This window comes from Dermacentor andersoni, chromosome 8, assembly GCF_023375885.2.
Source record: "Dermacentor andersoni chromosome 8, qqDerAnde1_hic_scaffold, whole genome shotgun sequence".
In the NCBI taxonomy this organism is placed as follows: Eukaryota; Metazoa; Arthropoda; class Arachnida; order Ixodida; family Ixodidae; genus Dermacentor; species Dermacentor andersoni.
Window position 1 is genome coordinate 122,292,851 of NC_092821.1, and position 15,666 is coordinate 122,308,516.

A 15,666-nucleotide genomic window follows, 5' to 3' on the forward strand; every position below is an offset into this window, starting at 1 on the left:
ACAGAAGACCACGCGAGCGAAATGCGAAAACACCCGTGTTACCCAGATTTAGGTGCACGTTAACCCCAGGAGGTTCAAATTGTTCCGGAGTCCCCTCCTACTACGGCATGCCTCATCATCAGATCGTGGTTTTGGCACGTAAGAGCCCATAATCTAATTAAATTTTAACCTGCGTAATACTCTTAACGTTGCGCGCCCAGCGAATTTTCCTCGCACAAACACCACACGTGTCTCAACGTGCATTGTCGTTCCTGACAACAAGCGCATTAAGTAAAGCAAATACAAAGCAATGTGCAAAACGATTGACGTAAGCGTTGTAAGAAGAATTTGAACCCTATAAAGGGGTTCGAACATGTGAGAAAATATCTGCACCCCCTTTCGCGCTTACAGTTTAAACTGGGGAACTTTCGTATTCCCCGATGCTGGATATACACCCCAAAAGAAGTTTACGCGCTTTGGGTTGCATTTTGTCCCCAAACAATAATCGTCATCTGTCTTGCACGCATTTCTTTTCTTTAACGCTGCGAGCTCGGTAGTTCCTAGTCACGAAAGGCTTGCGCGTTATTAGCTTGACACAGCATTCTCGACAGGAGAGTAGCGAGCGCCGAGTTTTCAAGAGAGGAAGCACAGGCAAGGCAGATGATTATTGTTTGGGGACAAGATAAGCCCAAAGGGTGTAAACATTTTTTAGAGTGTACGCTTTGCATAGGAGATAAATGCTTGTCCCATCTTTTGATTCCGTTGCACGAGAAATGTAATCCCCGGTAAAAGGTAACTCTATACGCGCCGTGCACGCCGACGGACGCGCCACTGGTGGCGGCCTTGCGCAGAAAATGCGGGAGAGGAGCCTGGCGCGCGCCGTAGTGTAAAAAAAAAAACATCGAGAGATCGCATCACTCAACAAAATTTATCGGCTAGTTAACATGAGCTCCACGTCATGTAAATGGGGTCCATGGCGTTTGTCTGCGGGACGCACCTTGCACGTATGTGGACCATGTTGTCCCAAACACCGGTAGCATCGTGTTCATACCCGCTCGTACCGAGGTCAGCGTCTTCCTTACAGCTGTCACCGCAGAAGAAGCAGCCTGGCACCCGAACAAAGGAGAAATCGCAGCCGCGAACTTCAGCCAACTTCAGCAGTGGTAAACCACACGGGAGAACCAATTAGCTGCGCGACCCTGAGAAACTGCACGGTAACGGAGGGGGAGGAAGTCGCCGTAGCTCTAGCGGCGGTTGATGGTTACCGCAGGAACAAATCTCTGATAATTCTAACGGACTCCAAAGCAACATGCAGGAACTACACACAAGGCAGAGTTAGTAAGGAAGCACTGAGAATCCTCCTCAAAACAGAGCCTCCTAACAAAAAGATAAAACATAGGATCTTCTGGATACCGGCACACACCGGGATAGAGGGCAACTCAAGGGTGGACCGCCTAGTTCGCGAACTCACGCACCGAGCAGGGCAGTCGGAAACCCTAGAGGCCCCCTTAACGGTGGAGCCGACGTATGCAGAAATACTTAACTACTACAGAGGAAGGAGACTTAAATACCCCCCACCCCACACATCGCTCACACAGCATGAGGCAGTAAGCTGGCGAAGACTGCAAGCAGGTACTTTCTTCAACCTGCACACATTACACAAAATGTTCCCTACCCAGTACAGGGATACATGCCCGTGGTGCGGAACAACCCCCACGTTATACCACATCACGTGGGAATGCAAGCGTAATTTCGCATTCCATAAAGTAAATAACCCAAGTGCGGAACAATGGGAGGGTCTGCTCACCAGCAGCGAGCTCGCAGCCCAACGGGCAATTGTGCAGCACGCCTGCGAGGCAGCAAGACTCAGCGGTGCCCTGGAATAGGGGCGCCGACCTTGTGAAGCGGCCGGGACTCAAGACATGAAGACACCGGCCCACCGCCAATCTCTCTGAGATATTGAGAAATAAAGTTTTTCCATTCCATTCCATTCAGCCATCCTTGCTGCAAAGGGTTGCCGTCTGCTACTAGCTGCTCCCATGTGTACTGTTGGAAGCGTCCGCTAGGTGGCTTTCAGTGGCGCCTCTATAGGCGGTGCACGAGGCGTATACAGCATCGGTGTAAATACACGTCTCGTAAATGCAATTACTCCCTTAGAATGGGTGTGTATCCGGTACTCGATCCCCATCTGTGTAGGCTGCGTGACACGGAGTTACTATACTAGCAAAATTACCCTGAAGGACCATGGAAATTATGCAATACCTTTATTTGGGCGAGTTGGTTCATCTTGACAGTTTTCACAAAAACGCGCTAAAGACGAATACGAAGGAACGGAAGACGAAGTCCCGTCGTATGTGCTCCTTCGTCTTCGTCTTTAGCGCGTTTTTATGAAAACTGTCGCGTAAATTATGGATAGCGCACGGGGTTGTCTAATTTTTTTTGTGCGTGGTTTCAGATCTCTCGTCGCGGTATTGGTTACATCTTATTTTTCAAATAATTGCGGCTTTTGACGTGCCCGAAACCACACAGTGGACAACGAGGGACTCCGCGCAATGAGGAACTCTCGATTCGTTTTGACCACACGGGGTTTATTTATACGTGCACCTGTAATGGGTGGTGCACGTATCTGCGTTTTGCCCCCATCGTAACGTGGTCGCAGCGACTGGGATCGAGCCCGCGACCACCTCGCACTCAGCAGCGCGACGCCATAGCCACTGGGCTATCACGACAGGTTTTCTTTTTATTTTTTCTTTATTTCCAAGGAAACATATTTGCTTTCTAAATGCCATCGAGGTGAAAAATCTCTACAGACACGTGCAATCATTCCGAATCGTTGCAGATATGTTCTGTCTAAAATTGTCAATTTGCGGTGCTACTAAGTCGTTCGATCAAGCTAAGGGGAACGAAGCTAGTCAATCTATCTATACATGCTACACATGCTTTCCCCCGAATCCATCACATGCGTACTTGTTTAGCTCCCGTAGACACAAGTTCCAGGTTTACATCTAGTGATTTTTTTTTATGAAACTCTATATGCCTCGTGAAACCCGCCGCATGGGACGCGGCTATGCAATATATGATCGATAGCCTAAGGCGAACAGGCGCGGCGGAGTTGCGTGAGAAGGCAAGAATGGACCCGCACCTCTTACGAAACCCGGCCACCGTTCCACTGCAGTCGACGATCGCGCCGGCGACTTAACGTCGACATACATTCTCGACGTTGCTTTGACGAGCGCCTTTCTTCACTGGATCTTTCCGACTTGACGCGTGAGTTGAGCGCGTGTACCACCACAAAAGAATTAAAAGAAGTGGCACTCGTTTGGCATACGCGAGCGATTGTGGGATCAGTAACCACTGCAGTGTCACATAGGTGACGTCGCTCTAACGACACCGTCGCCGTATCATTGTTGCCTTGTGTAACGCACGCCAATTCACTCGCGCTGTTTATGTAAACGTCGTCGGGCCACTCCGCCGCAACTGCCCGGGGCGGCGTATCGACGTACGTCGTTCCCGTGGCCCCGATCCGGACACACGCCCGAGAAGCAATGTCGGCCGGTTTCGTAATCGTTGCGCGACTGGGGAGATAATATGCAAACGCTCCGAAAGCGCGATGCAATCGCGCTAATCCGCGATTGCTATCGGGGTCACGCGTTGGTCTCCCCGCGGTAAGCGAGCGGAGACCTTGCTGTATACCGGCAGCTCGAGATTGTATACAGGGGCAGTATGAGGAAGAGGACGACCGATGGGAATCAATACGTCAAGGTCATCATCATTATCATCATCGTCGTCGACAGCCGCGCGCAACACCCTCGCGCCGAGGGGACCTTGGCCGAGGCCGCCAACGCCGCAGCTCCACGAGCAAGTCCCCTCTCCCCCCCCCCCCCCCCCCCTTCCAGAACCGGTGAACGTAGTGGGCGGTCTGTAGCGCCTAGCTATAGCAGGCACAACCTTCCATGGAGCCCATGTTCGCGTATGCCCGTTCGCTACGGCTGTGGTGGACGGCCAGTCGCTTCCCGCTACCGCTGCTCTGGGGAAGACGTGGCCAGCTGTGCCGCCTCGAAGACCTGCCGCCGGAGCAGCGCCACAATCCGTACATCCTCACGGGATACCGCCGATGCCGCCGCCGCGCCGACTGCCTCCTGAGCGTACTGCAGTGTCACAACGAGACGGTGAACATCTGGAGCAACCTGCTGGCTCTGGCGATCCTCTTCGCGCTCCTGGTCGAGGACCACGCCGGAGGCCGCTTCGCGCGCTTGGGCGTCGGGCTCGCGCACCGGGCGCTGCTCACCGCCATGGCGCTGGCGTACGCCGCCATGCTGCTGCTGTCGGCCGTGTACCACACGTTCAACTGCACGGCCGAGGCCCGCTCCTGGTACCGGCTCGACTTCGCCGGCGTCTGGCTGAGCGTGGTCGCCTACGTCCTCGGATTCACGGCGCTCCAGTTTCGGGGCGCCTGGCGCGTCGCCCACTTAGCGGCCGCCATCTTGGCCGCTGCTCCGTCGCTAGCGCTCGCGGCGGCGCCTTGCTTCCGAGACCAGCGCCACGATGCGACCAGGGTCAGAGCCATGGGCGGGTTCGCGCTGTACAGCCTGCTGCCGCTGTCCCACCACGCGGCGTACGGGGACCCGCGGCTCGTGGGTTGCACGCTGCCGGGTCACCTGACGGTGCTGGTGCTCCTGGCGCTGTCGCTGTTCGTCTTCGTGACGAAGCTGCCCGAGCGCCGGTGGCCGGGCTCCGTGGACCTCCTGGGCTCGAGCCACCAGATCTGGCACGTGGGCGTCGGCGTCTGCGTGCTCTTGGCGCACGAGCTCCAGTTGGTCTACGCGACGACGACGCCGTAGCCGACGCGCTGCTTCGATGGTGTCCTCGTGCCCGTGTGCGTGATATCGCGAAGCCATTTTGTGCTGTCGTGCGCGAACGCTGCGTATACGGGCGAAGAGGCTTCAATTTGCTCCGAAGGCAGTGCGGACAGGAGCGATGACACTGCCATTTCCTTCGACAACAAACTATATATAGCATCGCCACGTACCGGTACCGCTGTCTGTTACTGTCCTTGCAGCTAAATAATTGGCTTACGGCCACTAATTACACTTAAAGAACTCGTTTCCATCGGAAACGAGCCTCAGTATATGATCACTTGGAAATCTGTGAAACTGGATTCTAACTATACAAGAGGGCGTGTCAGAATTCAGAGCGGCTTCAAATCCGCGATTGCTACATATGTCTATACTGTAACTATATAATAGAAATGCTAGTTAGCTAATATTAAACTGAGGTAATCCATTATTAATAGCGATCACTGCCGCCTCTAATGCACCGCCGAAGGATGTACTTTATACGCTCTCCGTCTGCACTGTCTTCGAGAAAATTGGTTCAGCTCCGCCGGAGAAGTTCGTGGTGCCGATTCGTGCCATTACCGACTGGAACGGCTGCAGCCCCATGGTCTCTCACCGCAGCTATATATTCACTGTGATATATCCACGGCTCCAACCTCCGCATCGGATTATATAGTGCGTGATGATTTCGTCGAAGTGCGATCGCCTTGAGGCAATACACTCGCGAGCAGTGCCCTGTGTACCCTGAAACGCTCATTCTGGAAACGTGTGGTCAGCGTGCGACAATTTACTGCATAAAAGTCTTCTGGGAGTTATAAAGGTTGAAACATGCCCAAGCACGATGTCAGTGAGACAACGATATAAAGACATATATACGTCGACTCTTACGAAAGCCGTGCTTCTGCGGTCTTTTTTACTGACTTCTAGTTGGCTTTTGTACACTTATTTTGAGATGCAATCGAATATCATGAATCGACTTTGCAAGTATATGCGATTCCCCTTTTTTTGTTCACGGGACCGTAATGTAACTGGAGATTCTGCGAAACGTAAATCTAGCCAGGTAGTCACACGAACGTTGGCACCGCATTTTATTTAATTGGTTATTTTTTCCAACCTGCTGGTCGAAGCTTAGTAGATAAAGTCGGATTGACGTGATTGTACGCAGACGTTATCGCGATTATTGTGTATTACGATCACGTGCTTCCTGCTTTCCCGCAGAATGTGGCGGTGGGAGCGGGGGGGGGGGGGGGAGGGAGGGGGTAGGTTTGCGATATTTACTAGACTAGCCGATGGCAATCGGATAAGACCGCGCTGTGGGTAGTCCGTGCTACCATCGCAAAATATTATTTGAATAGCCTGCATAGCTTATTCCAGGTTATTTGAAGTCTGTCGGATGTCGATACAAACGCGAAATGGGCGCTGTGCATTGGACTTTTTTTAGCGAATACTTGCGCGAACGTCTTCTATCGGAAGAGTCTCTTGCGCTTTCTCGGGCCCTTACCACTGCGAGACAGCATGGTCAAGCGACTAGAGAAGCGAGAGAACTTCCACGACACGAAGCACAAGTGCATCACGTTGAAAACACAAGCACTTCAAATACGAGAGAAAAGCACTGTGGAACGTGCACATGCTGTTAGACGCCAACTGAAAGTCGTCGAGCTTTCAAAGAGCAAGAATGTCATCGTTGTGGTTCTTTGGAACATCTGGCGAATAGCCCTCACTGCAAAGCTAAGACACATAAGTGTCGCAGATGTGAAAAGACTGGCCATCTGGAAAAGGTGTGCAAGTCTCTTCGAAAGTCTGAAAAAAAAATTCAGCGTGTCACGGGAGACGGCACTTACAGCTGACGCGGACGACCACATAAGTTTTCGTCACATCTGGAGCCCTAAGAAGGGAATTTTTGCAGTGTTGGAAATTGAAGTCGTTTCCGTGTCGTTCCTAATTGACACTGGATCATCGATTTCAATCCTAGCCGAAGAACTTTAACGACGTCATTTTGCTACTGTACTTCCTCTGACGTCAACATCCGTCCAGCTCCTCGATTATTCTAAGTCAGCAATTCCTATACAGGGATGTTCCATTTCCTGGTCGATACACTTCTGTTCTTCTGTACGTTGTCTCACGAGGACCAACCATTCTTGGTTTAGATGGTATCGCGGCTCTGAATATGAAGATTCAAGGGTCGCCATTCAGGTGTCTGCCAATGACGCAAGAAACTCCTGTACTATACCTCCTGATTTCCGAGTTCGAGAACTTGTTTGAAAAGCAGCTAGGAACTGTCAAAGGTTTCACTCACAAGGTCATAGTTCGCGCGTCTGTTCAACCGGTGGCCAGCAAACTGGGACGACTACCCCTCGTCATTCGTGAGCAAGTCTCGGCAGAAGTACAAAAATCAGAAGCTCAGGGCATCATTGAGCGCGCCGATTCCCCAGAATGGGTCGCACCAATTGTCGTAGCCAGAAAAAAACGATGGCTCGATTCGCATGTGCGTAGACCTACGAGAGTCAAACAAAGCTATAGTAGTGGACACTCTTCCCCTGCAACAAACTGAGGAACTTTTGAACAGCTTGGCTGGTGCACAGCGATTCTCCAAGCTAGATTTAGCTTCTGCATACCATCAGTTACCACTAAGTCCAGAGAGTCGTGATCTTACGACGTTTATAACGCACGACGGACTATTTCGCTTCAAGAGGGTTTACTTCGGACTGGCATCGGCACCGTCAGCGCTTCAGAAGATGATGCATATGACCGTCAGAGGCTGCAAATGCGTCTTATTTTACATGACGACATAATCGTGTATGGACGCTCCCGAGAGCATTACTTGGTCAATTTGCGCATTGTTTTGAAACGGCTCTCTGATAGTGGCCTCACGCTAAACTATAAATGTATTTTTGACGTTGACTTCCTATAGGCAATGTTGTCAGCGCCAAAGGGTTATTCCCACTGATGTCATCTATCGAGGCGATTGCAAGGCACCATCACCTACAAATATTGTTTTAACTCAACTGTTATGACTGCTACCGGGCGGGAACGGCATCCGGCCGGACGGCCAGGAGCATAATAACGCTCACACAAGAACGGGAACACTGCGCCCGTTTATTCAGTGACAGCCCTTTTCTTCAGACGTTCTGAAGTCGCACCAGCGCGTGTGATGACGTCAGTCTCACGTCACGGCAAACGTGGTTGTTCTGTCTTCGTGGTCGTTTTCACTTTGCAGCACTCTTCCCTCCTTAAGGTGAGTACCGCTGTACGGATTTTCTGGTACGGGTCGATCTACGAAGCACATCTGGTTCAGCCTCTTTTGGTAGCGTCGGCACACCAGCTGGTTGATCTTGCGAAGGTTGCGCCGGCACAGGACTGTATCGAGGACGGACTTGATCTATGTGACGCTGAAGCTCACCTTCTGCCGTTTCAACGGCGATCATTCGGGATCCTCTTGTTTCTTTTACTGTGCCTGGCAGCCACCTTTCTCCCTCTCCGAAGTTGCGAGCCCAAACAGGAGAGCCCGGGTTCAGCTTGCTTTCTTGATCTGCCTGTGGACAGACAGGAAAGGTTACGGGCGGTGGAAGGCATGTGTCCAACCGAGAACGGATCTGGTATCCCAAAAGTCGTTGAGATGGTGATCGTCCATCATCCAGGGGCGTTCTACAGTAGCTAAAGAGCAGTTTAGCCAATCACTCAGCCAAGTCACCTGACCAAACCTTCTTGAGGCCATCTTTCAGCGTCCGCACGGCGCGTTCAGCAAGCCCGTTCGATTGGGGGTGATATGGTGCCCTACGAAAGTGCCTTATGTTATTTCCTGTCAGAAACTTCGTGAAAGCCTCTGACGTGAACTAAGTTCCGTTGTTTGTCATGATAGTTCTTGGTATGCCCAGCCTGCTGAAGATTTCACGCGAGGATGTAACTGTCGACTGTGATGTGGCATCACGCACTGGAATTGCTTCAATTCGTTTCGAATGTGAAGCTATAGCCACTAGGATCATGGTGTTATTCATTGGACCAGCATAATCCAGATGTACATGTGACCAATTCTCATGCGTTAGTGGCCAGCTTACTGGTATTTTCGCCGGTGGCATTGCGCTTGCTTGTATGCATGTAGTACAATTCCTACTGATTTGTTCGATAGCTCCATCGATACCGGGCCACCACACGACCGTACGGGCCAATGTATTCATTGCAGACATTCCCTGGTGCGTCTGGTGCAGGAATTGCAGCATGTCACCACGAGCAGCCTCGGGAATCACGACTCTGTGACCCCAGTAAATGAGACCTTCATAGACGGTTAGCTCACTCTTTCGTGCGAAGTATAGGTCCAACCACAGATCGGGTGCTTTGTGCTCCTTTGGCCAACCATGAAGCACGTAGGACTTGACATTTCTAAGTACTTGATCTCTCTCGGTCAACTGTCTCATTGCTTGCGACGAAAGAGGCGTGTCATCCAGCTGCTGCAGCGAGTGCACGTACTCGCGTAGCTCCTCTGATGTGTCCTCGGTGGTTTCTAGAGGAAGCCGACTGATTTCGTCTGCATTCAGGTTATCCGAGCCAGGTTTGTACTCATCACTGGTTGTACTCTTGTACTGGTATGCTCCCAATACCAAGGACCACCGCTGAATTCTTGCGGCAGCCATGATGGGCGTGGGACGATCTTCGCGAAATAGACCCACCAGCGGCTTGTGATCTGTGATCAAGGTGAATGTTCTTCCCAGTAGGTAATCCCGAAGCTTCGATACCCCTAACACTAGGGCCAACGCTTCACGCTACAGTTGGGAATAATTCCTTTCCGCTTTGGTAAGTCTTCGAGAGCGAAAACCTATAGGCTTGTCAACATTGCCAGTGCGATGGGACAGTACCGCTACGATTCCGTTCGGTGACGTATCGCAGTCCAAGCACAGTGGCAGGGAGGGATCGAAGGGAGTGAGCATTTTGGCATTGCATAAAGTATTTTTTTTACTTCTGAAATACTTCCCGTTGTTGACAGCACCAATTCCAGCGACGTTCTTTCGTTAGCAGATCGTAGAGCGGGGATAGCAGACTGGCCATATTGGGAAGGAACTTACTATAATACGTGAGAAGACCCAAGTAGGAACGCAGTTCACTCACGTCCTTGGGTGTTGGCGCCTTCACGATAGCGTCCATGTTCTTCTCCAGAGGTTGCAGCCCTCCCGTACTGATCTTGTGGCCAAGGTACGAAACCTCAGGCATCCTGAAGGTGCACTTGTCCTTCCTTAGCTTGACGCCGTACTCTCGAAAACGTTGAAGAACTGCCTTGAGGTTCTTTCCGCCGTCATTCCACTTCTCGGCAACCAGAACGTCGTCCAAGTACGCCTGGATTCCCGGCAATCCGTTCAGGACGCTGTCTATTATTCACTGAAAGATAGCTGGGGCCGAAGACACACCTAATGGCAGGCGATTAAAGCAGAATAATGCCCGATGTGTGTTAATGAGCATCAGCTTCTTTGACTGCTCATCCAGGATAACCTGGTTGTAGGCGTCTCGAAGGTCTAATGTGCTGTAAACGTCACCCTCGTACAGTGCAGCAAAAAGGTCATTGATTACCGGGAGTGGGTACTGCTCCGTCACACAGCTGGCATTTACCGTTAGCTTCTAATCGCCATACAATCGAACTGTTCCGTCTTTCTTCATTACCAGAACTATCGGCGTCGCCTACTCCGAGTGAGCCACAGGGGACAGTACTCCGGATTTAACAAGCCTGTCCAGCTCGTTAGAAACCTTTTCTCCCATTGCACATGGAAGTGGCCTGGCTTTGAATAACTTTGGAACCGCATCTTCCTTCATGTATAGATGAGCGGGCGGAACCTTGAACAGACCCAGTTCAGGTGCAAACACGTCCTCGTACTCACACAGGATCGCTTGCAAGTTTAACCCTTGTTCCTTAATGCTGGACACGCTCAAAACCTTAAGGAGGGAAGAGTGCTGTAAAGTGAAAACGACAATGAAGAAAAAAAAAACGCGTTCGCCGTGACGCGAGACTGACGTCATCACACACGCCGGAGCGGTTCCAGAACGTCTGAAGAAAAGGGCTTTCACCGAAAAAACGGGTGCAGTGTACCCGTTCTTGTGTGAGCGTTATTATGCTCCTGGCCGTCGGGGCGGATACCGTTCCCGCCCAGTAGCAGTCATAACAATTGAGTTATAACAAATAATAATGAACTTCGCTCGCTGCTGGGACTCGCACGCTTCTACTCCAAGTTCATCCCGCATTTTTCTGATGTTCTGGAGCCAATCCGTGCTTTGCTTCGAGGAAATACGCCTTTTGCTTGGACTGCGGCAGCACAAAGCGACTTGGAGCAGCTGAAAACGTTGATAACATCTTGCGAAGTTCGCCTTTTTGATCCTCAGTCACCTGCATACGTTACAACTGATGTATCAGGATATGGATTAGGTGCTGTACTGCAGTAGGATAACGGAAAATCACTGCGAACTGTCGCGTTCGCCTCACGTGCTCTCCAACCGCATGAACGGAAGTACTCGGTCTGTGAACGTAAGGCCCTTGCGTGCGTCTAGGTCTGCGAGCACTGACACGTTTACCCGTGGGGCCCACCTTTCATCTTGCGGACACATCACGCTGCTTTGGTTATGCTCCTTTCGACGAAATGCATATCACCGTCCGTTAAGGATTGTGCGCTGGTCATCACTGTTGCAGTGCTACAACTACATCATGGAATACAGGAAGGGTAGCGAAGACGTCGCGGATGACGCACTCTCCCGGCTGCCCGTATAAAGTTTCATCTGCCATGCACCCGACGAAGAAATTGTCTCTTGTCCCCAGTAGTTACCATGGAAGAGCTTCAAGAAGCAAGTGCCGCCGATCGGGCTATCTCTCAAGTTAACCAGTTTACCTTCTTAGCGCCTTGGCCTGACAAGAAATCTTTGTCAAAGAGCTGCTACCTTACTTTCACGTGCGATCTGAACACTCCGTTGTTAGCGACATTTTGTGCCAGGGCGACAGGATTGTCGTGCCTACAACTTTGACCCGCCCTCTCATGGATCTGGCTCATGAATCACACCCAGGAATTAGTCGTACCCATGCTCGTCTTAGAGAGTCGTATTGGTGGCCATGCATGGATAATCACATTGAAGATTTTATGCGCACATGTGTAACCTGCCAGTCATGTGACAAATCAACAAGTACACCTGCAGCTCCAATGCAACCCGTCACTCTTCCCGAGGAAGCCTGGGAAAAAGTCGCTATCGACATTGTGGGACCTTTCACGCAAGCTTCAGCTGACTGCCGTTTTGCCATTACAATTACTGACTATTACAGCAAGTGGCCAGAAGTGCCTTTCGTACTGGATGCGACCACGTCTACAGTGGGAAAATTCCTACTTGAACTTTTTGCAAAAGAATGATATCCACGTGGTATCGTATCTGATCATGAGCCACAATTTTCTTCAGCGAATTTCGAAGACTTTCTCACAGAGCGCAGAATCATGCATTTCAACTCTTCTGTGTATTACTGGCAAGCGACTGGTTTGGTTGAAAGATTTAACACAGTATTAAAGTGATATATTCAATTCGCCCTGTTAGAACGTCCTGATATAAGAACAGACATGACTGATTACCTGCAAACATATCGCTGTACGCCTCGTGCGACTACAGGTGTTGCACCCGCTGTTCTTCTTCATGGACGCCAAGCTCGAACCAGACTTGACATTGTGAGATTTCCTGACAAATTTTCAGCATGGACAATTTAAAGGCGCTACAGCATTTGCGAGAGCGCATCAAGAACAAACAAATGAAATCGAAGAGCTACACCGATGAAAAACGCGTTGCCAAGGAACCCAACTTCGTCGTTGGTGATTAAGTGCGGCTTAAATTACCTGCAGTTCATCTGAAGCTATCTCCACAGTTTTCTGCGCCCAAGAAGATTATTGCAAAACGCGGACCCGCCTTTTACCTATTGGAAGATGGGCGTGTGCGGAATGCTTCCAAATTAGCGGCCGTTCACCGTGAAGCTATCAGCAGAATGAAATTTGGTACCTCTTCTGTCATGAACTGGTCACTGGCATCCGATTATTCAGCCATTGCGGCTGCAAATCATCCGTCACAACCTGACACATCAAGCGCTGATAACTGTGAAAATGCACCCCTGAACCGTGAACCATGCACCTGCTACAGAGCGCACGCAACAAGGTTCATTTAATTTGCCAGAATGCCAAGCGCGCGTGTGAAACGCCCGTAACAAGAAGATACCGAACAAGCTGCAGGCCAATGTTAGCCAATGACGGACAACCATTTTTCCTTTTCGATGTTACATAAGGCGTCACTGTCTACTGCAGCGCTGTTAGAAGGCGCGTGCTTGGAGCCGCCTGAAAAGAAGGAAAAGAGGATGAAATAAATGGAGGGACTGAGTAATGTCTCCATTAATATCGTACTGCACGATATAACAGCTACGTCACGCTGATAACGCGCAAGCCGTTCGTGACCTGGAAGTACCGGGCTTGCAAGCAAGGCAGATGACGATTATCGTTGTCGTCTGCTTATCGAAGGTCATCATCGTTATCATCATCGTCGTCGACAGCCGCGCGCAACACGCTCGCGCCGTGGGGATCTTGGCCGAGGCCGCCGCCTCAGCTCCACAAACAAGCCTCCCGCCCCTCCACCCAATACCGGTGAACGTCGAGGGTGGTCTGTAGCACGTAGCTAGCACGCACAACCTGCCATGGAGCCCATGTTCGCGCATGCCCGCTCGCTACGGCTGTGGTGGACGGCCAGTCGCTTCCCGCTGCCGCTGCTCTGGGCAAACGGCAGCCAGCTGTGCCGCCTTGAAGATCTGCCGCCGGAGCAGCCCCACAATCCATACATCCTGACGGGATACCGCCGATGCCTCAGCCGCACCGACTGCCTCCTGAGCGTACTGCAGTGTCACAACGAGACGGGGAACATCTGGAGCAACCTGCTGGCTCTGGCGATCCTCTTCGCGCTCCTGGTCGAAGACCACGCCGGGGGCCGCTTCGCGCGCTTGGGCGTCGGGCTCGCGCACCGGGCTCTGCTCACCGCCATGACGCTGGCGTACGCCGCCATGCTGCTGCTGTCGGCCGTGTACCACACGTTCAACTGCACGGCCGAGGCCCGCTCCTGGTACCGACTCGACTTCGCCGGCGTCTGCCTCAGCGTGGTCGGCTACGTCCTCGGATTCACGGCGCTCCAGTTCCGGGGCGCCTGGCGCGTCGCCCACCTGGCGGCCGCCATCTTGGCCGCCACTCCATCGCTGGTGCTCGCGGCGGCGGCTCGCTTCCGAGACCGGCGCCACGACGCGGCCAGGGTCAGAGCCATGGGCGGGTTCGCGCTGTACAGCCTGCTGCCGCTGTCCCACCACGCGGCGTACGGGGACCCGCGGCTCGTGGGTTGCACGCTGCCGGGTCACCTGACGGTGCTGGGACTCCTGGCGCTGTCGCTGTTCATCTACGTGAAGAAGCTGCCCGAGCGCCGGTGGCCGGGCTCCGTGGACCTTCTGGGCTCGAGCCATCAGATCTGGCACGTGGGCGTCGGCGTCTGCGTGCTCTTGTCGCACGAGCTCCAGTTGGTCTACGTGACGTCACCGCCTTAGCCGACGCGTTGCTTCGACGGTGTTTTCGTGCGCGCGTGTGAGATCGCGAAGCCATATTTGTGCTGTCGTGCGCGAACGCTACGTCTGTGCGGTCGAAGAAGTTTCAATTTGCTTCGAAGGCAGTGCAGATAGGAGCGATGACATTGCCTTTTCCTTCGGCAACAATTAATATATAGCATTGCAGAGCGGCTTCAAATCCGCGATTGCTACATATGTCTATAGTGTAATTATATAATAGAAAGACTAATTAAGTGATATTACACTGAGGTAATCCATTATTAATAGCGATCTCTGCCCGCCTCTGATAACGCGACGCCGAAGGATGTGCTTTATATTGTCTCCTCTGCGCTGTCTTCAAGAAAATTGGTTAAACTCTGCCGGAGCAGTTTGTGGCGCGGATTTGCGCCACTACCGACTGAAACGGCTTCAGCACCACGATCTCTCGTCGCAACTATATACTCACTGTGATGTATCCACGGCTTCAACCTCCACATCGGATTATAGTGCGTGATGATTTCGTCGAAGTGCGATCGCCTTGAGGAAATACACTCGCGAGTAGTGATGTCTACCCTAAAACGTTCATTCTGTAAACGTGTATGGTCCGCGTGCGACAAAGTAGTGCGTACAAGTCTTTTTGGAGTTACAAGCACGATGGCTGTGAGACACCGATATAAAGACGTACGTAAGTCGACCCTTACGAAAGCCGTAATTCTGCGGTCTTTTTTTACTGACTTCTAGTTGGCGTTTGTACGTAGTTATTTCTAGATGCAATCGAATATCATGCATGGATTTTCAAGTATATGCGATTCTTTTCCCCGGGACCATAATGTAACTGGAGATTCTGCCAAACGTAAATCTAGCCAGGTAAGCACACGAACTTTGGCAACACATTTTTTTATTGATTATTTTTTCCAACCTGCTGGTCGAAGTTTAGTAGATAATGTCAAATTGACACGATTGCACGGAGACGTTATCGCGATTATTGTGTATTACGATCACGTGATTCCTGCTTTCCCGCACAATGCGGTGCTAGGAGCGGGGGGTGGGGGAGGAGGGATGGTAGGTTTGCGATAGTGCCTCATGGTGTGGCACAGTAAGGGCACTGAAGAAGAGGAGAACGAGGTTCGTCTCGACATCGCGCGTCACCGCTTGCGCTTCGTAAAGTGCAAATGCCTGGATCTTCATTCAGCGTGTATACTACAGCAGGGTATACGCGACAATTTGGTGGAGCTTGCGGGGTACACTCAACTTACGCAGGAGACCCCAGCAGCAATAACCTCG

The 15,666-nt window shown here is 51.6% G+C and overlaps 2 protein-coding genes and 1 long non-coding RNA gene across 3 annotated transcripts in view; all 3 read left to right on the forward strand.

Moving 5' to 3' along the window:
* Nucleotides 1–15,666, forward strand: part of LOC140219863 (uncharacterized) — a 478,555-nt gene that overhangs the window by 228,877 nt on the left and 234,012 nt on the right. The gene's annotated exons all lie outside the window — the stretch shown is intronic.
* Nucleotides 3,856–5,818, forward strand: LOC126529057 (progestin and adipoQ receptor family member 3-like). The gene has a single exon (XM_050176655.3). It carries the CDS (start codon nt 3,933–3,935, stop codon nt 4,818–4,820), a length of 888 nt encoding a protein of 295 aa, XP_050032612.1. The 5' UTR covers nt 3,856–3,932; the 3' UTR covers nt 4,821–5,818.
* On the forward strand, nt 13,137–15,084 carry LOC126529058 (progestin and adipoQ receptor family member 3-like). The gene has a single exon (XM_050176656.3). It carries the CDS (start codon nt 13,498–13,500, stop codon nt 14,383–14,385), a length of 888 nt encoding a protein of 295 aa, XP_050032613.1. The 5' UTR covers nt 13,137–13,497; the 3' UTR covers nt 14,386–15,084.

Bases quoted from the DNA above. Each gene is read 5' to 3' on its own strand.
- LOC126529057 (XM_050176655.3), top strand. From the start codon at position 3,933: ATGGAGCCCATGTTCGCGTATGCCCGTTCGCTACGGCTGTGGTGGACG.
- LOC126529058 (XM_050176656.3), top strand. From the start codon at position 13,498: ATGGAGCCCATGTTCGCGCATGCCCGCTCGCTACGGCTGTGGTGGACG.